The sequence below is a fragment of the Pogona vitticeps genome, chromosome 3 (genome assembly GCF_051106095.1).
Source record: "Pogona vitticeps strain Pit_001003342236 chromosome 3, PviZW2.1, whole genome shotgun sequence".
Taxonomy (NCBI): Eukaryota; Metazoa; Chordata; class Lepidosauria; order Squamata; family Agamidae; genus Pogona; species Pogona vitticeps.
The window spans coordinates 257,335,608-257,362,092 of NC_135785.1; the positions used below are offsets into that span (position 1 = coordinate 257,335,608).

Here is a 26,485-nt window from a genome sequence, read left to right on the forward strand (position 1 = left end):
TGACAAAACGTTAGGAAGAACAACCTTCAGAACACGGCCAAAGAGCCCGAAAAACCCACAACAACCGTGTGTAGAAGAACTCGTTCTAGCTAACTAAGGGTGTGACTCAAGAGCCAAACGTTCCCAGCCTGGATCATGCTAGTTCGTGCTTCATGGGGTTGTTTTGAGGTGCAGAATGTCGTTGCGGTGATCCTTGAGTCCACAGGCAAAGATCAACTACACTGCACCTCTAGTGACCTTATCTGGCTTTTCTTTCCTTCCACAGGAAAAGAAGGGCCAAATAGGAAGAGAGTCTCTTCCTCCACGTTTTGCTTCACCTGCTTCACAATCATGGGAAACTCAAAGCTTGCTTCTGTTCCCTCATGAAGAGGGAGAGAGGGGAAGTTTTCAGGGTTTTTTTCTCCCCTAAGTGATAAATTACATCAGTGCTGCCTTAGAGCTTTTTTTAAAACTTTGCTTCCTCTTGTTTCCCTTCTGCAAGGGAGTGGGAGGAAGCTTTCAATTTTCCAATACATGTATAGTAAAGCAGCATAAGCAAAGGGACAGTTTATGTTACAGTAGTGCCTTGCTAGACGATGATAATCTGTTCCACTGAAATCGCTGTTTAGCGAAATCATTGTCTAGTGAAAAGCGAAGCTGTTGAATGTTTAATGTGTTCCAATGGGGAAGAATCGTCGTTGTCTAGCAAAGATCGGCCATAGGAAAGCCGCTTTGCGAACCGCTGATCAACTGTTTAAATCGCTGTCTTGCGAAGCTTAGGTCCCAAAAACACCTGTTTTGCAAGCGCGGAGGGAGCTGTCAAAATCGTTGTCTAGCGAAAATTGGTTTGCGAAGCAGGGACCAAACATTGTCCAGCGAATTCCCCCATAGGAATCACTGTTTTGTGAATCACTATAGCGATCGCAAAAACTCAATGTCTAGCAAAAAAAACCTGTCATGCGGGGTAACTGTCTAGCGAGGCACCACTGTATTTGCTTGGGTTTAATCCTGGCCATCACACCTGGGCAAGTAAGAAGATTGGGGATGAGCTGCTTTGTTGCGGCCTGTACTGTATGTACATCATGTGGTGGCTGGAGAAAACAGTGAACCAGCTTGTCCCTGTTGTTGTTTAGTCGTTAAGTCATGTCCGACTCTTCGTGACTGGAAGAGTCAGTCTAAGCTTCCTTAGGCTGGACCAAATCGGAGGACAGATTGCTATCGGATTGTACCCTGATTTGGAGATGCCAGGAGCCATGGCTACCCCTTTCATCTCTGGAGAACAAAAACAAGATTCCTTCCATTTGGCAAGATAAAACGAAAAGGGCATGAGAAATAAAAAAAAGAAGTGACATCAGCATCCGGAAGAATGCAATCTGAGCTTGAAGGGAAATCAGCAGAGATCAGAGGAGATAAAGCTCAACCCAGGAAACCTGAGGAGGACCTTCTCTCTCTCTGATTCTTTCCTCCTCTCCATGCAAAGACATGCATCTACCCGAGATTTAAGCTGAATTGAACCCAGTAACTTTCAACAGCTTCAGTGGTTCCTATCCTTGGGTCCCCAGATTTTCTTGGACTAAAACGCCCAGAAGCCTTCCCCACTAGCTCTGCTGGCCAGGATTTCTGGGAGTTGTAGTCCGAGAACATCTGGGGAACCAAGGTTGGGAACCACGGGTCTAGACCGCTACTCTTAGGCTTGCTGAGGTCCCTTCCTTCTCCTCCTCCTCACATTAGCTACTATCAGAGCAGGAAGTGGGACTCGATAGCCCTTTGGTCTGATCCAGCAGGACCATAAACGTGTCTCTTCAATTGCCAAGGCCAACCAGGATGTCCGGAGGAAACCCACCAACAGGACAACTCTATTGAGTTTCTCTCCCTCCCGCCTCCTGTCAAGACCGGTACAGTCCAGATACTGTTTCATCTATTGTGAGCAGTCTGTCTCTTGAGAGAAATGGCTGGGTTGCATTGTATACTTTTGTGATGGCATTGCTCATCTCTCAAATGCAGTTTTGGTCTCATAAAAAAGCTCATTTTGCAATCACTGTTGATCAGATCAGTGGATAAATGCACCTAGAGACCAGCTGCAGCCCATTTCGCTTAGCTGGGTCCTTTGGGGATCTGTCTGTCTCCTTGGAAGCAGTAAGATTTACAGCCAAGATAAATACAATCTAAAGAGAATTTAGAGCAGTAAAAAAAAAGCCATCTTGGGGTTTTTTTTCCAGAGTTCATGCACAGTTCTCTAGATACTGCAGGAAAGCTGGGGAAGGATCCAAAGGAGAATAGGCAAAGTAAATGAGGAAATCATGGTTTAGCCACCCAGAACCAAGGAAGGTTGGCCAAAAGTGTACAGATCCTGCTGCCATTCCCAGCAGGGCTCATATCCTGTGCAATATTACAGAACACCTGGTGCATAGGGGTTTGTCCAGACTCTCTATTGCATCTGGAACTTATGGATGGCTTGCTATCAGTGCATGATTCTTTCCAAGGACATTCACTGCTGCTGCCAAGGCTTGTACAATAAGAAGTCTCCTGATTCATGATGTTGGTGCTCAGCTCCCTGCCTTGCTTCTGATGGTGGGATGCCTTGTGAAACAAGAAGTCTCCTGATTCATGGTGCTCTTCCTCCACTATCTGCTTTGCTCCCAACGACGTGATGGAACCAATTACAAGCAACTCCCAGTTCTCTCCCAGCCCTTTGCCCTCCTTCTTGACTTTTTGGTGCAGTGACATTGTGCAAATACAACACAGATACAAACACTACTAGGCTGATGAGACCTGATGCTACCTTAACCCACAGGGATTGAACTCAGGTGGTGAGAAGGGGCTTGACTGCAGTATTGCCATTTAACTACTGTACAATGGGGCTCGCTCATACCCTCATACATCAAGCTTTTGTCTCTTCCTGCACGCTCCGCCATAAATGTATCTCCCTACCTGGACACTTAGGAAAGCATAGAAATTCCTAGAGATTTCAGCTGGCACTCTGAGATATGAAAAATGACCAATAGCCTGTACTCACTTAGGTAGCAAGGGAAAAATCTCTCTGTACATGCTCAAAGTCAGAAAAGCTCACTGGTTCCTACTTTGGTGCCGTGCTTGGAAGCGGTATTTCAACTACAACTCCCAGAATCCCCCAACCAGTCGGGCTATAGAACCAGTAGAATCTATTTCATCTCAAGATGTTTTGGTAAAAACAATGGTCTGAAAACTCAGAAAACTCTGAAGGACCACCTGTCTGTGATTTTTTTTCACTGCAAACCCTTTCTGTACCTTACCACCTGGCCAAGCTTCATGGTGAAATGAGCCCTCAAAGTTATATCTCCTTGAGTATCTTGATTCAAGTGAGTGCAAGATCCAGATATTGATAAATCTGAACACCAGCCTAGACTAGATCCAGGGTGGGGGTGGGGGCGCAGGTTGCACCAGATTACATTGGATCCTGATCCAAAGTGCCAAATCAGCTCGTAGAACCAATCAAGGAAACTGGGCCTGCTCTTGTTGACAACTGTTGCTACCAGACAAAAAATCTCCTTCTTATTCCTGGTGCAGTAGAGTTGCACTTTGTTCTGAATAACCAACAGTGCTGTTAAAGGGGAAAACATCATTTTTTTCCCAATGTGGTGGGAACAGGGCATAGATGTTATTTGTTTGTGGAGGGGTTTAACCAACAATGAGTTTGGGCACTAGCACAATTACTGTCCATCCTGGATTATGCCCAGTACCGTCTGCTTCCAAGCCTGAATTCAATGACCGGAATCCTATTGTTCACGACTACCAAAATAACAAGGAGTTTTCATGATGTCCTTCCTCTCTGTCACACCATAACATTGTTCAGAGAAGTCATGGGCTCTTCAGCACACCGCCTGTCCCTCCTTTACTGTAATTCTCTAAATTGATTCCAGTTCATTCCCTAGAACAGAGGTCTGGATTTTGTACAGTCTGCAGATGTTAAGTGAGGCCAAATCAGAGCAAATTGCAGAATGGAAGCCCGTTGGTTTTTGTCAGGATGAGAGGAATCAGGCTGACATCCCAGTGGAATTTCAGGCATAGGTTCTGTAAATGTACAAGATACGCGGTGTAAAGACAGCTCCTAGACTTGCTGAACTGAGTTCTAATTTCTCGAGTGCCTCTTTGGAATATATTTTCCCCTCAAGACGAGTAGGCAAAAGACTCGTCCAGCAAGTGTTGCTGTTGAAGACAAGCTTTTTTTTTTCCTGGAAGAAAATCACAGATTCATAGAATCACAGAATAATGGAGTTGGAAGGGGCTTATAAGGCCACCGAATCCAGCTCCCTGCTCAAGGCAGGAATCCAAATCAAAGTATATTTGATAGATAGTTGTCTAATTATCCGTTGAATGCCTCCGATGCTGGAGGTAATTGGTTCCACCGGCATAATCAAAATCAGCCTTCCTGTAACTTTAGCCCGTTCCTGCACTGAGCAGGTGGTTAGACCCGACGACGTTATAGGTCCCTCCCAAGTCAATTATTCTATGATTCTTATGTGTCCTGCACTCTGAGATTATTGAGAATGGAACCTGCCACTCCTCTGTATGAAAATCTTCCAAGTATTTGAAGAGTGCTATCATAGACACATAGGGACGTGGTGGCGCTGCAGGTTAAACTGCAGAAGCCTTTGTGCTGCAGGGTCAGAAGACCTGCAGTCATAAGATCGAATCCATGCAACGGAGGGAGCGCCCGCCACTTGTCCCAGCTCCTGCCAACCTAGCAATTCGAAAGCATGTAAATGCAAGTAGATAAATAGGCACCACCTCGGTGGGAAGATTAACAGTGTTCCATGTCTAAGTCACGATGGCCACGTGACCATGGAAACTGTCTTCGGACAAACGCTGGCTCTATGGCTTGGAAATGGGGATGAGCACCGCCCCCTAGAGTTGGACACAACTGGATTAAATGTCATGGGGAATCTTTACCTTTACCTTATCATAGACATATTTTCTCAAGGTTAAACAAGACCAGTTATTTCAGTCTTGCCTCACAGGGCTTAGTTTCCAGTACTGCGATCATCCTTGTTGCCCTTCTCTGAATTTGCTCCACTTTATCAGCATCCTTCGTAAAGTGCAGTGTCCAGAACTGGACTGCTTATAGATCACCCCATAGTGCTTCAAGCACTCTCTAGGTGGTTCAGAATTGAATTATGCAGACTACATATTGCACCCCCACCCCAAGCAAGCTGTGTACTCAATTTACCAACCCCAGAAGGATGGAAGGTTGAATCAACCTTGAGCTGGCTCAAGGTTGATCGAGCCCATCGGGGTCAAACCCAGGTCATGAGCAGAGTCATATCTGCAGTACTGCAGTTTAACCACTGTGCCACGAGGCTCCATAGTCTTTAAGATAAGGCCAAATAGAAGGTACTGTACTTCACAAGATTCAGAGACTACGTATATAATGGGTATTAAAGAAAGGAACAATGCCTACCAGGAAAGGTTCCTCCAAGAATACACCTCCTTTGAAAACTCTCCAAGTTGTTGAAGAGCTTCCACTTCTATTGGCTTTGACACCAGCTGTGTGTCTCTCCCGCTCCACCCCAGCCCTCGAGATTCGTTGCATTACGGCGAGGAAGGCGTTCGGCAAATTTGTACGAAAGTCTATTCTTTGCATTTCCAACCTCAGAAATGCTTGACCTGTATGTGGAAAGCTCTTAATCCTGTTATAATCTATTCAAGCAAAGAAAATCCTGGACTGTAACAGCGAGGAAAGTGTTTCCGTAGCATAGGACTCAGGAAGAGGGTGACAAGCTGTCTGAAAATTCAGAGCCTTGATGGGTTTCTGGAGAATATGGAAGTGGGATTACGGCAGTAAGGAAAAGGAAACTCTATGACGCCACTCGGAACTTTTTGGTTTTAGCAAAACAAGCAGGGCCTGCAATGAACCTGATAGAACACAAAGTAGTTCTTTGGGTGTTCAAAATGCTGGGGTTTTCTTTCGATTTTTCTTCTTGCCAAGCAGAGTTGCTCAAGTGCTATTTATATTTGATACGGTTAACATCTCAGCAGACTCTTAATTCATTATCCGGTGAGGATACAGCTACATAAAATATTTGATTTCTTCTTCACTGCTATCTATAAAGAAGTCTCACTCCCACCGAAGAGGCATTTTAGAATAGCTTCTGTATTAACCAGGAAATCTTCAGTCCAGACAATCAGCTTGGTTCAATTTTCCCTATTTATTGTTTTGGTGCCAAGTCGAAACATGCTTTAAAAAAATCCTTTGGGGATTGCGCACATAAATCTTAATGCAATGATTTTAATATTTTAATTTTGCATTACTGAATAATTTTAAATTGTTTTGGCCATCTGATGCTTTTAAAATCATTTTATATGCCTTTGTAACCCACCCAGAGATCCTGTGATGTAAGGAGGACGATAAATGTCACCAACCAACCAATGAGCCTCCTCCTTCTTCCACATCCTCCTTCAGTTAATCTGTCCCCATTCCCTCCCCTCTTCATTTCTTAGGGGCTTTGCTTTCTATCAGTGGACTGGCTTTTCAAAAAATGCTTCCCCCCCCCACACATTTATTTTTAAAACTGTACTCATTTAAACCTTGGGATTCCCCCAAGCCTCCTATTGCCTCTGGGTGTTGCTTCTTCCACGATATCATTCCACCCACCCCATCCTGAAATGCAAGAACAGACTGAAGGATGATGACTGTACAATCATGATTTTCTTGCAGGTTGCCTTTTCAAATGTAGTATGTGATATAAACCTGAACATTACGAATAACACGGGCAAGCTTCATTGCTTAAAACTAGACGTGGGCTAATTGTATTTGTACTTGTATCCCTGAGGATGCAAATATGAATAGCAGCACCACAGGTACCACGAAGGCCCATTTTCTTCCTCTTGAAAGTATATCTGCTATACTTTGAAAGTGTGGACATAAAAATGTACAGAGGAACTCGAGACCAAATTACTAACATCTGCTGGATTATGGAGAAAGCCAGAGAGTTCCAAAAAAAACATCTACTTCTGCTTCATTGACTTGACTATGTGAACCAAAGCAAACTATGGCAAGTCTTTAAAGAAATGTGAATGCCTGGCTACCTTATCTATCTCCTGAGAAACCTATATGTGGGACAGGAAGCAACAGTTAGAAGTGGATATGGAACAACTGATTGGTTCAAAATTGGGAAAGGAGTACGACAAGGCTGTATATTGTCCCCCAGCTTATTTAACCTATATGCAGAATACATCATGCGGAAGGCTGGACTGTGTGGTAAAAGCGTTCCTTAGAACTGCCTTTACACGAGACAGAGAGGAATTCAGAATGATCAGTCCCTATTGCCTGCAAAATCGGGTCCTGTAATTTTGCTCTAGGCGACTTCTCACTCCTTCACCCAAGTCTGTCTCGATTTTAAATAAACAATCTGGAAGGTCTGCTCTTCCTCTTTTATTACTTCAGGACCCTCATTTGGTAGCGTAATGTGGCCAGATCAAAACAATCCTAGTTCTAAAATATCCAATTTACTACAGTAGCTTGGTCTAAACAAGGAGACAGCTTACAGACAATTTGTCTATTTATATTTTATTACAAAATATATCATTTCAACAAGCTCATTTTAACGTCATTAATTATTTCCAATACCCCAGCTTTCACCACCAGATATTTCCTCTATAAAATGAAAATAATAAACAGTCTAGCTATATCTTAAACTAACATTCTTACGCAGTCTTCTGATTAAAGTTCTGCCAGACGCATCTCTCTCCGTGTGTCGTCTCTGGCTGTCGTGAAAGCAAACTCTCCCACATCTCTCTTCGTCCTCCTCTTCCTCATTCTCCTTCGCCCATCTTTCTTAAATTAAGAAGTTATGTCCTTGTCCATCGGAGTTGAGATAAGATAAGGGTCAGCTTGCTCTTCTTAACTTTTTTTTTCTTTAATTGGAGAAGAACTGACCTTGTACCTTTTTTTCTCTCTAATTAGCACCTGGACACAAGCAGATTTCTAGCTTTTTCGTTGCAGCTCTGAAATAAATCCTATGAAATACACTTCTATTCTATTTTCATAATCAAATTCATGACACGCCCCCCCTTAAAGATACAAAATACAGGACTATTCAAGTTCTTATTTTGTTATTAACTTAACATTTGATTATGAAAGGTTAACAAAACTACATGTGAACTTAAATTTATCTTAATAAAACAGTAATGCCTATCTCTATCAATATACAGACAAGTAAACAAGTTGATTAATAGTCACCAGTAACACATTTGTTCTTATAGCTAAATATCTCTATGAGTATACAGAAAAATAAGCAAGTTAGTTAATTTTAAACAGAAATTCAAGGTAACCATATTACATCAGCATACAATTTTTCAACGATCTGTTACATTATGTTCGATTTTTCTCCCCACATTGTTACAATTAGAATTATTTTCAAATCTGTTTCTAAACATTTTTAAACTATTTACATGATACATAACTGGTTTCTTGGATGAATTTAACATTTTCACAAGATAATTCACATTTCCCACTTTTTGTATGATTTCCCCTGGACCTTCCCAAACTACTTCCAATTTTGAAGGTCTGAGCGGGTTTAGTACAAGTACCATATCACCCACTTCAAACTCTCGGTGACGGGCCTTCTTGTCATGATAGTATTTTTGTTTTGTACAAGCAGTCCGTTTCCCTGTTCTTTGACAGTAATTACAGGTACTAACGTAGTCCTTGACGGTTTTATAAATTCCGGGCCAATAAAAATGTTGTGAAATCCGGCTTAACGTTTTTTGAATTCCAAGATGTCCGCTACTTGGATTATCGTGGGCCATTTGTAGAATTTTTTCCCTGTACCCTCTTGGAATGACTAGTTGTTGTACTGGTTCCGCCTGTTCGTTCGATTTTGGGGAATATTCCCGGTATAACAATCCATTTTTCCCCCACAAAAAGGATACTTTTTGTTGTACCGGTTGTCTGGCATAATCGTCGGCTTGTGACCTCAAAGAAGCCAAAGTAGGGTCTTCCATCTGTTTCTGTTTGAATACTTCAGATCCCATTGTTATAGGTAGATCCTCTGGTTCCGTTTTTGTTTTGGTTGTACTATCTAGTTCGTTCTCAAGGTGCTGCTGCAGCTGTGCTAATTGTCCCTCTAAGTCATCCTCTGAGTCTTCTTCAGTTGGTACATGTTGCATTGTTTTGCTTTGAGACCTTGTTACAGCTTGTATTGATGTGGATTTTTCAGTATGTTGGTGATTAAGAAACGCCAAGTCGTTGCCTATGAAGAAATCGGGTTTACCTTCATGCACTAATAGATATTTTGCGCCTCTCCAATTTTTGTAGCTAATTTGCACGTAGACTAATGGTACGAATCTCTCGATTATTTCTCCGGATCCATAAGTTTTTACTGGACATCTCAGGTTATTTAAGATTAGTTCCGAATCTACAAACTGTTTGTTGATTGATGAGATATCTGCAGCGGTATCCCTAGAGGCGTTTATAGTCAAATCTCCTGTAGAAAAATGTAGGGTTACTGGTTCCGAAAAACTTTTCAGTGACCAATATAACTGTTCTTCCGGTAGGATGCTACTGGGCTCTATAACTGAAAATTTCTCCCCTGAGGATGTCTGTTGGTTTACTGTTGTAGAGACTTGAGCTACTTGTAAGCCCATTATTCTTGGCACAATCCTTGGCTCTGTTGCTTGCATTTCACTGGTTTCAGAAAAATTTGGATTGACTCCTCCTTGTCTCTGGGGTGGCACATTACATAGTTGATTAATTACATGTGGTTCTGTTGGTTGTTCTGGTATTTCTAGCGATGTAGCACTGAGATAATTGACTTTTGGGGTAGTTGATTTGAATTTCCGTTGGGTCGGTATGGGTGCCTTCTCTAATTTTCTTGGTGTTGGTAAGGGTGTCTGTTGGAAATTCCGTGGGGCAGGTAAAGGTGGTTTACCAACTTGCTTCCCGTCTTGGTTATCTGATCCCGCCAGTCGTGGACAATCCCTTTTTAAATGGGCTCCTCCGCATTGAAAGCAAGTCAAGGGTGACCTAGTCTGGCTAGGGCCCATGCTTCTTCACTCTCCAGCAAAAGACTGTCTTGATTCAGGAACCACTGTCTTCTTGGATTCGTATTGACTCTGCCTTCTAAGCACTTCTGGAATAGGCCTTCCTCTGGTGGTAGGTTCACTCTTCTTTAAGGAAATTAATTCATCGGTTTTGAGCGCGAACGTTTGGAGGTCTGTGCAATTTTTCTCCAATAAGCTACTCTTTAACTCTGGTGGTACTAAATTTAGAAAATGTTCTATATACAGTAGCATTCTTAAGTCCTTGAATGTATTGACCTTGGCAGCCTCTAACCAACGGTCGCCTAACACCTCTATTTGATCAGCAAGGGCAGAATAACTCATTTGAGGGGTCTTCCTCAATTTTCTAAACTGTTGCCTTAGCAGTTCTGGTGTAAAACCTTCTCTTTGGTAAACCAAAATTTTAAACTGTTCCCAAGTTAAATTTTGGCTGGAACTTCTTGCTAAAATGGTGGCTAACTCCCCTGAAACTTGAGATCGTAGAAGTTTTAAATATAATTGTGTTGGCACATTCAGATCAGCACACGAAAATTCAAAAAGTGATAAAAATGAAAAAATGTCATCACCCTCTTGGTAATATGGTAGGTTTCTCCTGTCAATGTTAGATATTGAGTCTCTGGCTTGTTGTTTCTCAGCAATTTCCGTCTTTAAAATCTGTAGTTTCATTTCGTGGTATCTTCTTGCTTGAAGTTCATTAGCTGTGTGTGCATTCACCCATTGTTTCTGGCAACCCAGGAAGTCTGCCATCATCAGGGTAAGCTGTTCTTGCAACCTGAGACTTATATCCTTTGCATCTACTGGACTGCTGCTGGCCTCTGCTTCAGCTGTTCCCCTCTGCATGGTTATTTCTCCTGTTAGCAGGTCCTGCTGAGTTGGAACTTGTTCCGCCCCAGTGTACTGCTGTGCCTTTCTTGGCTTCACTTTAGGTTTAACAACTTCTGGATTTGCTTCTATTAATCTTTGGGCATCTTCTTCATCCTCTGGGTTATCTACTTCCCAGTGTTCCACTGCTTCCAAAATCTCCTTATCCACTGATACTTCAGGCAGTGAAAACCGACTGCTAAAAGCCATTTTTCCTCTTTTTTTTTCTTCCTTCTCTCCCTGCAGCCTTGGCCGAAGCACGGGAGGAGCAATAAAACAATTAAACTGTCAGCTTTGACTAATCCTACTTTCCCTTCAGGAAATCCTTTTGGCTCTGGCTTGGGGTAGGAAATTTTCCTTTTTTTAAACTTTATTTAATTATTTTTAAATTCCTTTTATTATCCTGGCTGCTCCTTATAGACTCCTGCTACACTCAAAACAATTTTGCCACTCTGTCACCTGAGTGAATCGAGCTGGCACTTTTTAAATAGCACAATGCTTGTTCCTTAGAATTCTTAAGCCACTGGCAGAATCTCTCCTTGCATCACTTTCGCCTGAGCTTTCTGCATAGGAGTCTTCTCCAGTCACAATAATTTACAACCTTCCCTGCTTTGCTCTGAAGCTCACGCCAGAGAAGTTTCTCTTGTCCTTTATTTAGCAGTGTGTATCTGCTTGCTCACACATCTGCCTTCATAAAACAATTACCAGCGCTAATTCAGCCCTTGAGCAAAGCGCAAACCAAGCTGCAAATATTTAAGCTGCCAGCATGGCATAAACACAGCACATGGATTTGTATCCAAACACAGCCACCATGGCTTGTAAATCAAATCCCATCTGCCACTATACTGTAAACACGGCACGTGAGACTCAGATCCCAAGATGCCACCATGTGGTAAAAGCGTTCCTTAGAACTGCCTTTATACGAGACAGAGAGGGATTCAGAATGATCAGTCCCTATTGCCTGCAAAATCGGGTCCTGTAATTTTGCTCTAGGCGACTTCTCACTCCTTCACCCAAGTCTGTCTCGATTTTAAATAAACAATCTGGAAGGTCTGCTCTTCCTCTTTTATTACTTCAGGACCCTCATTTGGTAGCGTAATGTGGCCAGATCAAAACAATCCTAGTTCTAAAATATCCAATTTACTACAGTAGCTTGGTCTAAACAAGGAGACAGCTTACAGACAATTTGTCTATTTATATTTTATTACAAAATATATCATTTCAACAAGCTCATTTTAACGTCATTAATTATTTCCAATACCCCAGCTTTCACCACCAGATATTTCCTCTATAAAATGAAAATAATAAACAGTCTAGCTATATCTTAAACTAACATTCTTACGCAGTCTTCTGATTAAAGTTCTGCCAGACGCATCTCTCTCCGTGTGTCGTCTCTGGCTGTCGTGAAAGCAAACTCTCCCACATCTCTCTTCGTCCTCCTCTTCCTCATTCTCCTTCGCCCATCTTTCTTAAATTAAGAAGTTATGTCCTTGTCCATCGGAGTTGAGATAAGATAAGGGTCAGCTTGCTCTTCTTAACTTTTTTTTTCTTTAATTGGAGAAGAACTGACCTTGTACCTTTTTTTCTCTCTAATTAGCACCTGGACACAAGCAGATTTCTAGCTTTTTCGTTGCAGCTCTGAAATAAATCCTATGAAATACACTTCTATTCTATTTTCATAATCAAATTCATGACAGACTGGAGGAATCCCAAGCCGGAATTAAGATTGCCGGAAGAAATATCAACAACCTCCGATATGCAGATGACACCACTCTGATGGCAGAAAGTGAGGAGGAATTAAAGAACCTTGTAATGAGGGTGAAAGAGGAGAGTGCAAAAAATGGTCTGAGGCGCAATATAAAAAAAAACTAAGATCATGGCCACTGTTCCCACCACCTCCTGGCAAATCGAAGGGGAAGATATGGAGGCAGTGACAGATTTTACTTTCTTGGGCTCCATGATCACTGCAGATGGAGACAGCAGCACAAAATTAAAAGACACCTGCTTCTTGGGAGGAAAGCGATGGCAAACCTAGACAACATCTTAAAAAGCAGAGACATCACGTTGCCGATAAAGGTCCGCATAGTCAAAGCTATGTTTTTTCCAGTAGCAATGTATGGAAGTGAGAGCTGGGCCATAAAGAAGGCTGACCACCAAAGAATTGATGCTTTTGAATTGTGGTGCTGGAGGAGACTCTTGAGAGTCCCCTGGACTGCAAAGAGAACAAACCTATCCATTCTGAAGGAAATCAACCCTGAGTGCTCACTGGAAGGACAGATCCTGAAGCTGAGGCTCCAATACTTTGGCCATCTCATGAGAAGAGAAGACTCCCTGGAAAAGACCAAGATGTTGGGAAAGTGTGAAGGCAAGAGGAGAAGGGGACGACAGAGGATGAGATGGTTGGACAGAGTCATCGAAGTGACCAACATGAATTTGACCCAACTCCGGGAGGCAGTGGAAGACAGGAGGGCCTGGCGTGCTCTGGTCCATGGGGTCACAAAGAGTTCGAGACATCTCTGTTGTTGTTGTTTAGTCGTTTAAACAACAACAACAGAGATAGGCACAAAGTACTGGTTCAGTCTGGTTCATTTACCAGTCCAACAGGTGTTCTTAAGGTATGGTACAGCCAGCTCCGTGCCTGGAGCCATTTTAAAATAAAATGTTGCAGTGACAGCGGTAGTAGTAATAGGAGTTTGAACACAAAAATATCTGCTTGTTCCAAAAGAGAATTGTGTTCCCAACTTTCACTGGTACTTTCCAATGGAATAATATAGTCCGCTGGAAAAATCATAATACAGGTAGCTGGGCTGTTAATGGAACTAAGTTCTGGGCTCTGCTCCATCTGAAAAAACATGCTCAGGAGGAAAGCCGTTACGTCTTCAATACTGTCTTTCCCCACCAGCACCGTTTACTGTATATTTGACAAATTCTATTGTCGATTGCTGTCCCCTGCTGGCTATAGAGGAAATTATGCCATTCCATTCGTAAAGAACAAGGAAAAGGCTGTACAGTATTGGCTTTAAGATTACGCAAATGTAACAGTGGGTGACAGCTTTTATTGGACCATTTTAAAATAAAATAAAAAACAAATTGCAGATTTGTGGAGGAATTCCCCTTCATCAGGCTATGCACCACCACCGCTTCACAGATAGTGCAGAAAAAATTGTAGACAAGACTTAAAAATATTGATGGCAGTGATGTGGGAGAGGTGATCTCAGACGCAGGTTTCAAAAGCGGTGTCAATCATGCTTCTTTGCAGCATGGTTGGGAGTTTTATACCCTGCTCTTAAGACCAAATGGTTGTCAATCACACTGTGATTGACACACACATACACAAAAACACATACACGTATACATTGCCTGTTTTGAAACACAAAGTTGGCTTCAGGGCTGGGAAAAAAGCATCACAATATTGCTGGCCTCTAGCACAAGTTAAGGGTTATAGTTTGGTTGATTAACTAGATAGAAGCTGCCAATTGAAGCCAAATTAAAGTGAGATTGATATTTTTACCTGGTGAAGTTAAGTTCATACTCTGGTTATCTCTGCTTGATGTGAAGAATCCGCGTGGCCAGTGCTGAGAGCCCATGTTGTCTTGTACAGTAGTTGGTGCTGTGTGGGTCCATTAATAATAATGCACTTATGGGGCTGTATATAGTAAATCTAAGAAATAAAATTAAAAATTATGTATTTATTTATTCATTCATTCATTCCATCCCATCTCATCCCATCCCACCCATTCATTCATTCATGAGTGAATGAATGTGTAAATACTTACTCTTTTTAGCCTCTATATGTTGTTGTTTAATGATGTGAGCTATCTTGGTTGCTCTTTAAGGAGAAAGGCGGAGTAAAATACAGTATTATTCATAAAAATTCATTAAAAGCCAACATATAGAGGCTAAAAAGAGTAAGTATACAGATACTGAAATATTGATTTCGCCTCTGTGACGAAATACCACAGGCTCGGGGAGGGGGGGTTCGACTAGATGACCTCTAGGGACCTTCCTAAATCTATAAGGCTCCTTCTTTCCCCTCTTTCTTTGGAAAGTTGCCATGTGTTTAAAGAAAGTCCTTTCCGCAGGAACGTAAATCACAAAAAAGGGGGAAAGCCTCCAACTCGTCCCTCCCTTTTTTTACGCCTCCCTGCCTCACACAGCGTGGCCTCCATTTCCCAGAATCCCTTGGAGCTGGAGCAGGAAGAAAGGAGTACCGGTGGTGGGGGGCAGTAAAAACCACATTTCCCAGCAACCCCTGGGGCACCCGGCCGGAAGTAGAGGGTTCTGATACCCGCCCGGGTTTCCCAGTCTGGCTGCTCTGGATCCCGAAGAAAGAGAGAAAAGGTTTCGAGGATGCAGAAGCTGATCGGGCTGGGCGCCAGGCTCCTGGTCCGGGAGAGCAGCAGACCCTCGACCGTCCTGAGGGGTGAGAGAGATGTATTTTGCCACGTCGTGACAGCCCCGTTCCAGGGTTTGGAAACGTTACCCTTTTTTTTTCCCCTCCAAAAAAAGGGACTACAGCTCCCATATTCCACCACCTCCCCATGCTGCTTGGAGGGCTTTTGTAGTCTCTTCCCCCCCCGCCCGCAAAAAAAAGCAGCATTTCCAAACTCTGCCCTTCCTAGGGACCTCAGAGTGCAGGATGCTTTTATTTATTTCTGCATTTTCATGGTACAGTAGCTGCTTCTCGGGTTGCCCTTTTACAGTTTGAGGGCTAGAAACGTCGGTGGGCTTATTTACGAGGCTAGTAAATCCCCCTCGCTTTCAGGGAGGCTTGTTTCCAAGGAAAGGGGTAGGCGTAGGCTCATTTTCTCTGCATCCTAAATCCTGATCTCAGGTTTGGAAGAGTTGTTTGGGGAGTGGGGACTACAACTCCCATGCTCCCCAGGCCATACGGCCAGCAGTGACTGTGCTCCCAAAAGCAAAGGTTTTTCCTGCTGGGCGCAACAGAGAGCCAGACTAGTTGGCTTGACCTTTTTCAAAAGGATGCGGTCGCTTTTATAGACCGGTGGTTCCCAACCTTTTTTTTTAAGTTTTGTGACCCCCCTTTTTATAATCTGTAACACAAACGCCCTTGCCATGTTTACATAAAAAAGCTATATTTTTAATGGGATATAGTGATCCCGTCTCAGAAAGTAGAAGCTTCTTTCTCCCCCAAAGGGCCTGCTTCTCATGCGAACACTTACAAGCTAATGTTAATATCCAACTCCGAAAAGACACAATATAGTGTAGGGGTTGGGGTTAGGGTTAGGGAGACGTGGGTTCGAATCACACAAGTTTGTGGGAGAATTTGAACCAGTTGGGATCGTGGCGTAAAAGAGGAGAAGGAACCACAATCGCAGTGTTTCATCCCAAGGACAAAGTGTAGAGGGGGCCATGCCATTGTTGTGGTTTTTTTCTTGTTAGGGTTAAAACTGCTTGCAAAAAAAAACACTGCCGTCTAAACGTGACCACACTTTTCAGGTTTTGGGGCCTCTACTCCAGTGAAGTCATACGATGTGAGAAGGGTCGAAATTACCCCGCCAGAGCAAAGGAAGCTCACTTTTGATACCCACAATCTTGTGCGAGACCTTGAGGCACACGGTGAGTAAAAGCTATGGCTGGAAAATGGCTCTGAATTTGGACTAGATTCTGTTTCCCTGAACATCTAGTTTTCCATGAGCGAGGTTCTGTTTCCCTGTGCATCTAGTTTTCTTTAAGCAGGAATATTTTAATTTACAGAGGAGTAGCCAACTGAGGGCCCTCCTGGCTTCTCTGGTCCATGGGGTCACGAAGAGTCGGATACGACTAAACAACAACAACCCAACTGTTTGAGGGTCCTCCTCACTGCTATCTGAAGCAGCGTTGCCCACTTCAGTAAGAAGGGGCAATACTATCTGATGGGTCAATACCATCAGTAGAAAGCATCTATTGGCTTTGTTCTGTCCTCACTTGATTTCCTCTTATAAGAGGGATAAGAAAGTCGTCCAAATGTGTCCCTCTTGCCTTTATATAGTAAGTCAGATTCATTGTAATAGCCGGGGGGGGGGGGAATGCCCCAAACACATTGTTCTCTCTTTCCCCCCTTTTTTAAATGTTTCTTCCCCACAGAGTTGTTGGAAAGGACTAGCAAGAATCCTGTCTTTTTAAACTCGCAGGAACGAATCATGAATGGATCATGGCCTCACCTAGGTTCAAACATACCAGTAGCTCTTCTTTTCTTCCTTATTTTGCAGCGTTTGGGTGTTTAGGAGATTAAAAAGTAAGAGGAGGAGGAGACAAGACAGGGAAGTGTGAAAAGAGAGGAAAAAAAGAAATCAACACCTAAGAAGGGGAAAGATAAATGTATAAAGAAACAACAACCTTAAAATGGATTCTGAGGCAGGCCCTGGATTTTGAAGGTTGACGGTGTTTGGTGTCATCCTGTTTCTTCTTTGATGATAAATGCCATGCTTTAAATGTCACACCTTTGTCTACCCTCCAGGATTTGCGAAGGAACAGGCTGAAACGATTGTGTCAGTGCTGTCGGCTTTGTCCACGGTCAGCCTGGATACCGTCTACAAGGACATGGTGACCCAAGCTCAGCAGGTAACAAAAAAAACAAGATTTTTTGGGGGAAAAAAATCACTTCTTCAATTCCATGCCCTTTAGAAAGGAAACTTAGACCTATGGTGTTTGTTGATTTATTTTTTTCAGTCTGCGTCATCGATTTCAAAGCGGGATGGTGGTTTTGACACACTGGTTACGGGTCAAAATATTGCTATTCCACCCTATACAGATTGCATCCAGGCTGAACTATTTCTGGAGGCAAAATTGTTGAATCTGAGGCTGTCTCTCACTTTGGGCACATCACACGAAAGCAGGATTCTATGGGAAAGATAATAATGCTGGGAAAGGTGGAAGGCAGCAGGAAAAAAGGAACACCCTATACGAGATGGGTTGACTTTCTAGAGCCGTTATGCTCAACCTTTTTTCTTTTCTTTTGTCCACGGCCTTTTAAGGGGCTCTTTTGAGGTCCCAGTACCCCCCGTCAAGCAAGGAAAGTCACTGCCTGGATACAATACAAATAGATGAATGTAAGGTCCCCTTCAAATAGGCTATGCCCCCCGTTGAGAATGGCTGTTCTAAAGTAGCCACAGGCATGCATTTACAAGAGCTGAGCTGTTGTTTTTTTTGGGGGGGGACAGTTTGGAGATCGCTCGTTCATCAGGTCACCATAAGTCGGAGGTGAGTTGACAGCACATCACAACAGCCCTGAAAGCTCTCAAGGGAGGATAACAGAAATTATTTTATATTAGAACTCCACATCCTAAGCAGGGCATCACCCCTCAGACCTCAGTGCTTTGTTGAGAAGCCAGATGTTACAACGAGACCAGCTTTGGTGCCAGTTGGGCCTCCACACGGTGGACATCAGTTCCACATTTGGCTCATCCCAGCAGAGAAGGCCCGTTCTTGTATCTCCACATGATTTATCAGTCTGACAATTAAGACACCCCTTTTTTTTTACTAAGTAAAAAACATCCTTGTAAAAGGCTCTCCTTTTTTAGTAAGGCCACCATTGGTTTATTCAGTCATTAAGGAAGCATGTGGAGGCCAGACGTGTTGAGGGGACCGCACTCGCCTCAAACCCCCTCTGACATCATGTCGAACATTAAAAAGTGACTTGTAGCCACAGATAAACTGATGTGGCCTGGAACTATTGAAACTATAGAAATACTTTGATACTCAGATGAATATTGATATGATTGTCTGTGGTTGGCTTGACTTCATTCTTGGATTTGTTCGTTTGTTTAAAATATTTTTTTACCTTGCCTTTCTCCCCAAAAGGACCCAAAATGGCTTAACCTTTCATAGGGATAAATGCCTGCTGTGAACAGGAGGCAGCAGACGTCAGGAGGTCTATGGGGTCATGAAGAAGTGGACACGACTTAAAGACTAAACAACAACAACATATGCGAATGTATTTTGATGCCATTTTATTATGTTGGAATTTGTTAGGAGTTTACATGGAGTTTTAGCTGAATGAGTGATGCACGGTCTGGATAGCACTCTGGTGATTTCATTGCGCATGCAATGACAATAAAGTGTTATTCTATTCTGACAGTATGGAATTGTTACTACTGTTTAACAGATTACTTAACAGATAATTGCAGAATAGACCTATTAATTTCTTGAATTTATCCCAGCATGGAAAAGTTTCATTTTTGGATGACAACCCTTTATTTAAAAAAAAAAAAACACCAACCGGCATAGTGACTAGGAGATTCTGGGAGTTATGGTGTTAAAATGGCAACGGACTCAACCTGCCATCATGCATTCTGTAACCTTCCATACAATTGGCTTTCAGGACATTGTTGTATTTACTCGCCCCATCCCCCACCTTAACCCCACCGTTTCTCAAAGGAAATATGAGAAGCTCTTTTCTTCTGTGACCGTCAGGGACTCGCGTGTAATTTTTAAACTCAGTCAAAGAATCCTCTCTGTTCCCCCGCATAAAATAGTTATTCTTTCTCCCCCAAAAATGGAAATATTTCAAGGAATCTTGTTCTCTGTGTGCTGATTTTATCTTTCTCCTCAGGAGATCACTTTGCAACAGATAATGGCTCATTTGGATTCTGTCCGGAAAGACATGGTCATTCTTGAGAAGAGCGAATTCGCCAACTTGAGAACAGAGAATGAGGTATTTTTTTTTTTCCAATAAATGCCTCAGGCGGTTATTTATTCTACAACTCCATTTTTCTCTTTTGCTTGTAATCCTTCCTTGGCAGGGAATCACAGTCAGCCTAATTACTGTCTTTGTGGTATATAAAGTTGGGTGTTTGGTGGTACTGGGGAATTTAAAACAATTAAGGGAATTTAAAACAATTAAATAGTTTCCTGTTTTGTTTTTTTAAAAATTGGAAGGTGTCCTATCCCTGGTCTTAAGAGTGTGAAGAGAAAAGGAAAATCAGTGTGTTCTTTACTTGGTTTCTTCCTTCTTCCAACTTAGATCTGTCAATATGATGGCTGAAGGGAAGATCTCTCCATTTATTTCTTTTCTGGTCATGTTCACTTCCTGTTTCCCCTTTCGCGCCCTTATAAAGCATAAGAATTGGTTCATATACTTTGCCCAGTACTGCCAACACAGACTGGTAGCAGGTGTTTTTCAAAGTTTTATGCAGAACTTTTTCCAGACCTACTTGCAGATGTCATAGATTGAAGCTGGAATCTTCTGAAGTCACTGAACATGTTGCAGTGCGTCCTTTTCCGCTTGCACAACTCCATTCACTAACGCAAGAACCGTAGCTTAGGGGCAAATTCTTCACTTTGCCTGCAAAAGTCCAGGGTTCAGTTCATGTCTTCTTCAGCTAGGGTTGGGAAAGGATCTTGCCTTAAATGCCCGGGCTGTCATCCTGTTGACTCTGTATAAGGCAGCAGATTCTTATGTATCTCTTTCAGCCAACCTTTTCTTCAGTACTATGAGAACTGCAGTCTTAGTTCATTAGAAGCAGGTGCCCCATTTCAGTGGTAGTGCCGGTTTTATATATGCAAGGTTGCAGGTTGATAAGGAGGGTTGCAGAGAAGAGCGACCAAGAGGATAAGGGGACTGGAGGCTAAATCATCTGAAGAATAACGGACCATTCAAAGGCTTTCAATGGAGAATTTTAAAAATCACCAAAAATTAACGACGACTCAGAACAACACCAAATTAAGTTTGCATAGGGTTCAGGAGGTGGGCTAATGATTGCAAGCATTAATCTGTTCCAATTGGAACGGATTAACCGGTTTTCAATGCATTCCTATGGGAAATGGTGTTTCACTTAACGATGTTTTCACATAACGATTTTTTTTATGGAACCAATTAACATCGTTAAGCAAGGCTCCACTGTAATGGGTTGTATAGACCAAAGGGATGACTCAGTCTGAAGTGGCTTCAGTGTGTTGCAATTTTTCCTCTGTTTGTGACCATCTGCAGAACCTTGCATCCTGTTCGCTATGAACCAAAAAGTCATTCCTTCTGATCTCCATTCTACCATGGATTTGACACCCTCGCCATCTTTTCTTTTTTTTAGTTGAGCTTTGTCTGATTCAAGATGTTTTTTTCTCTCTTCTCCTCTCTTTCTCTCTCTCCTTTGCTAACTAGAAAATGAAAATTGAATTGGACCAAGTGAAACAGCAGCTTATGGTAAGTGACTGTAAAGCAACTGCGCTGTTGGCTTGAAAAGAGAGGGGAAAACACTGGTCCATGACTGTATAAAAATGGCGACCACTAGCCTTTTCAGCCCGAGGAAGAGAGAGCCCACAAGTAGGCATTGTGGTTCCAGCAATGGAACACAAGACACTCTTTTCTTCCTCTGTGGTTGTAGGTAAAGGTTCCCCTTGACATTTAGTCCAGTCGTGTCCAACTCTGGGGCATGGTGCTCATTCCCGTTTCCAAGCCGTACAGCCAGCGTTTGTCCGTAGACAGTTTCCGTGGTCACGTGCCCAGTGCGACTAGACAAGGAATGCAGTTACCTTCCCACCGAGGTGGTACCTGTTTATCTACTCACATTTTTACATGCTTTCGAAGGGCTAAGTTGGCAGGAGCTGGGACAAGTGATGGGGGCTCCCTCCTTCGTGTGGATTCGATCTTACGATGGCTGGTCTTCCGACCTTGCAGCACAGAGGCTTCTGTGGTTTGACCCACAGTGCCACCACGTCCCCTATCTGTGGTTCTGCTGGAGTTCAGTTTTGGAGTAAAAGCTTCATGGAACAGGGACTTGCCCTTTTTATTCCCCGTGAAGCTTCATATCACACGAATGCATGCTATACAAATAATGGGTGATTATTGATACTAGGAATAACAACCAAAGTATCAAATCAAGGAGCATTTCACAACAGAAAGAGAAAGTTAAGGTCTGTTTGTTTTTTTAAGGAGAAAAAAAGTCAATTTAAATGAACACATCCTCACTGCTCACCTGAAAACAGGCAGTAAAGGGGTGAATTGCAAGGGTTATGATGCTATAACAAATTCTCAGTGCAATAATAGGGGAAATGTCTCCTGAAATACAAATGATTGAAATGCAGGGTCTTTTTGGGTTTTTTAAAGAATGAGATCAGTCAGATCCGGGCTGAAAACAAGCTGGACATCAACTTAGAGCGCAGCAGGGTGACAGATATGGTAAGCTGTATTTTGTGCTCCTCACACATGTACATTTTCTCATTCAACTTATCCTAAGTTTTCTGAATCATGTCATTTCTTGCATTTAAAAAAAAAATCTCTTCAGTTTACAGATCAGGAGAAAAAACTCATGGAAGCGACAACAGAGTTTCATAAAAAAGTAAGTGTATGAACTGGGACAGGTGTGTAGATGGGGGTTGGGGGTTGAATCCTATTTTGCCAGGGGACACAAGAAGAGGGTAGCAAGGACAGAGCAGCCAGAGCTTGGAAGAACTGATATTTCTATTTTTGGACGACAACACTCACGATTTTTGGGTGTTGTAGTCAAAGAAAGTTACAGTGGTGCCCCGCTGAACGATTACCCCGCTTGATGACGAATCCGCTTAACGTTGAAGTTTTTGCGATCGCTTTTGCAAAATGATGTTCAGATGGGGGAATTTCGCTTAAAGTTGATCGGTTCCCTGCTTCAGGAACCGATTTTTCGCTTTATGACAATCAGCAAACAGCTGATCGTCAGGTTTCAAAATGGACGCCGGCTGTAGAAAATGTCTCCCCGCTGTGTTAGGGATGGATTCCTCGCATTACAGGCACCAGAAAATGGCCGCTGTATGGAGGATCTTTGCTGGACGAGCAGGTATTTCACCCATTGGAACGGTTTTCAATGCGTTTCAATGTTTTTTTTTATTTCGCTTGACGACGATTTTGCTCTACAGCGATTTCGCTGGAACAAATTAACGTTGTCAAGCAAGGCACCACTGTACTTCTTTCATGTCTTAGGACAGTAGTTTCCAACCTTGGGTTCTCAGGTGTTCTTGGGCTAAAACTCCCAGAAGTCTCTACCCCTAGCCATGCTGGCCAGGACTTCTAGGAGTTGTAGTCCAAGAACATCTGGGAACCCAAGTTTGGGAACCACTGTCTTAGAGCAACTATGTCCAAAGTGGTGAAGCCACAGTTGTGAAGTTCCCAGGTACTGTGAGCTGTAGGTTGCTGTGTTTTCAAAGAAAAAATAGTGGGTATTTGTAGGAGAAAATTGCAGTACTTTGGTGCTGGGTATGTGTCTGTTCAGAGAAAACAATACTTCTGGGAGTTAGTAGGTTTTAAAAAAAAACTCAAATTTAATTGTATTTGGAAATGTATTCAGGGATAGATCAGAAGTTGTAGCTTCGTTTTCAAATGTCTGTACAGCTAGCTTTCATAAATACAGAACTTACAGTAACCACCATGGAGGAGTCCTGAAGCATTTTCTTTCTGGGCAAGGGTGAGCAAAGTTCAAATGTTATTAGACTGTCATTCCACACCATGAAATATGTTGGCTGAGGATGATGGGAATCGCAGCTAAATGACATCTAGAGGGGCAAATGTTCCCATGCCTATTCAAGGGTAAAGAGGTACAAACCGATCTTGGAGATGAAGCAGGAAGGAAAGAAGGAAGCCGAAGAGTAGCGGTCCGCATGTCAACAAGACTTATTTGGAAAGAAAAGAAGCGAGAGAGAGGCATAGGCGAACCTAGCTATTTTTCTCTTGTCACCCACCGCAACTGCTTTATGCTCACTTTTCAGCTTCCACTATCCCTGCCCCATGTTTTCGAAAAGGAGAAGAAGCATCCCATTTTGAAAGTAGCTAGCCCGACATTACAATGAAGCCCACAGAAGTTATTAAAAATCTAAATAAATAAAGTAGACCTTTGGTCTAAATAGGCAGGGTAGAAGTCAGATAAATAAAAATCATGTTTGCGGGTGTCCCTGGCTTCATCTCGGAAAGTGATGATTGTGTTCTGTCTTTCCAGGACTCAAGTACCAATAGCTCCATTACAGAAGTCAGCAATAAAATTGATGCTGAAATCGCTGCTTTGAAAACACTCATGGAGTCGAATAAACTGGAAACCATTCGCTATTTGGCAGGTAAGAGACTGGTGTGTTAAAAACCTTTGTGGCAGAAGTGTATAATCTGGGAGTGGGCCCTGCCATAAAAAATATTGTGCAGTTTGAGAGTGTTGAGAATTCCAGTTTATGCGACTACTGCCCTTCCACCACCATCAGGTGAAAACCTTCCCTTTCTTTTGTATTGGCTTTTAACTTCTACATCCCAAAGATAGTAATTTTTGCAGCCCATTTTTATCAGTGTTTTTAATATCCAGTATTTTAAAATTTGTTTTCACTTTTTTTAACCAATGGCATTTAAAACTTTTTTTGTCTAATCCTATTTTAATCGTAATGTCTTAATTTATTGCCATTTTTACATGTATTTCTAAATTGTACATTGATTGCCTTTCATACCTTTTTGGGAGGTTTAAAATGGTTGGCTGTGCCTTATTGCTCTGAGTAGGTTTCGGGCACCGTTTTCGTTTTCTGTCTTTTAGCAGCAGTATCTGTTTGATCCTTTTTAAGCATTTGTATACTCGCTGTTTTTCGCTTTTAACCTTAATAAGATTTAATTTTTAATTAATATTAATGAAAATTAATTATTAATATTTAATATTTTCGCTTTTAACAATGTAAGCCGCCGTGGGTCCTTCTTAAGGAGAAAGGCAGGTTAAAAATACATTTAATTAATTAAATGGAAGAAAGGCAGGATATAAATAAAATAAATGAAGGCATGAAATTTGCTCTTATTTGCAGCCTCTGTCTTCACGTGCCTTGCGATTGCGCTGGGATTTTATAGATTCTGGAAATAAGCAGCCAGTGTAAAAGAATGAGGAGGGAACCCAGCCTTTCTGGATTCAACCTGCAAGTGTGTCTTGGATAACACTCTCCGAGAGGTACTCTCAGAGCTTCTGTGTTGATATTGGTCTTTAACTCACAATGAGTGGCTCTCATCAATGGGTCTAATAGATCAAGCAGTGCATGCTTGGTTCTGATTTGGGCTTGTTTGGAATTCCTACATCCTGGAGCCTAGATGGACCATTTGAAAAGAAGAGAGATGTCGGAGGACTAAAAAGCTGTGGTGGTCACCAGGAGTATGCAAATGCCTCTACGCTTATCCAGTTGTCTTCTCCTCCAGCGCTTCTCTGTGGGTCGTCGTGTCTCCCTCAATGGAGCCCCTTCTCCCATTTGTGCTCACATGCAACAACAGAAAGCCGTGGGCTTGTCAGGAAACCAGAAACCGATGCCTTGGGGAAGGTTCAAAGGACGGCTTCCTCCCAAAATGTCATATCACAAAATGTATTGCGGATGTTTCTGCAAAGCAGAGCATATAAAGCTGCTTTATACTTTTCGTCCATCTGGTCCATAATTATCTACTTTGAGGGTCATACCTGCCGAGCATCTCAGGTACGGGTCTTTCCAAAACCTAGGGATGACATTGGGGCCTTCTGCATGCAAACCATGAGAGATTCCCTTGGGATGTGTATGGGAGGGGTGACCAAGGGTCATGCCTTCTTTTCCCTGGGCTTTAACCATCCCGCACAAGACTTAACCATCCGGCACAAGGAGCCTCGTGGCACAGTGGTTAAACCGCTGTACTGCAGCCAAAACTGCTCACGACCTGGGGTTCAATCCCAGGTAGCAGCTCAAGGTTGACTCAACCTTCTATCCTTCAGAGGTCGGTAAAATGAGTACCCAGCTCGCTGGGGGAGCAATGTGTAGCCTGCATAACTAACTTGTAAACTGCCCAGAGAGTGCTTGAAGCGCTATGGGGCAGTATATAAGCAGCACGCTTTGCTTTGCTTTGCTTTGTGTCCAGACCTTTTATGTCCTTTGTCAGCTGCTTTTGGACATGTTCCATTCTTCTTAAACTGCAGTGCCAGTACCAGACACCATATTGCAGGTAAGAGCTAACGAAAGCAGAACAAAGTAGCCAGTATTCTTTCCCTTGACCTGCAGAGTATACAGTGGTGCCTCGCATAGCGATGTTAATCAGTGTGGCAAAAATCGCCACTAACCGAAAACATCGCTATGCAATTTTAAAACCCCCCTTGAAATGCCTTGAAACCCCTTCAATGCGTTCCAATGGGGAAAAAACTTACCTTTAAGCGAAAATCCTCCATACGGCATTCATTTTCGCTGCCCGGTAAGCGAGGAATCCGTCCCAAAAAAGAGCGGGCGGCCATTTTTTTTCCAGCGGCTATTTTGGAACCACTGATCAGCTATTGGGAAAAAATCGCTATGCGAAAATCAGTAAGCAAAACAACTTACCGATCATCGCAAAGCGATTTTTTAGCATTCAAAACATCGTTATGCAATCGCTTTTGCGATCACAAAAACCTAATCGCTATCCGGATTTGTCGTTAAATGGGGCGCTCGTTAAGCAAGGCACCACTGTGCTTCTATTGGTGCAACATAGTATTGCATTTGGGTTTTTTGCTGCTGCATCACTGTTGGCTCTTGATGAGCTTGTAGCCTACTAAGACCCCTGAACAATTTTCACACGTACCACTGCCAAGCCAGCTGCCATCAGGACACAGGACACCTTATCGATGCTCTTCTTAAATTCAGGTGAGAAGTTTTGCTTTCTGGCCCTATTCTCCTTGCCGTGGTCTTCATAATCTCTGTG

General features: G+C 42.7%; 1 protein-coding gene across 1 annotated transcript; it reads left to right on the plus strand.

The window, feature by feature from the left end:
• Positions 1-15,135: 15,135 nt before the first annotated feature.
• CCDC90B (coiled-coil domain containing 90B) lies at positions 15,136-25,207 on the plus strand. Its single transcript, XM_072993507.2, has 9 exons — positions 15,136-15,301; positions 16,339-16,458; positions 17,339-17,442; positions 19,433-19,534; positions 20,978-21,019; positions 21,923-21,994; positions 22,101-22,154; positions 23,781-23,895; positions 24,613-25,207. Exons 1-9 carry the CDS (start codon positions 15,229-15,231, stop codon positions 24,666-24,668), a joined length of 738 nt encoding a protein of 245 aa, XP_072849608.2. The 5' UTR covers positions 15,136-15,228; the 3' UTR covers positions 24,669-25,207.
• The last annotated feature ends 1,278 nt before the right edge of the window (positions 25,208-26,485 follow it).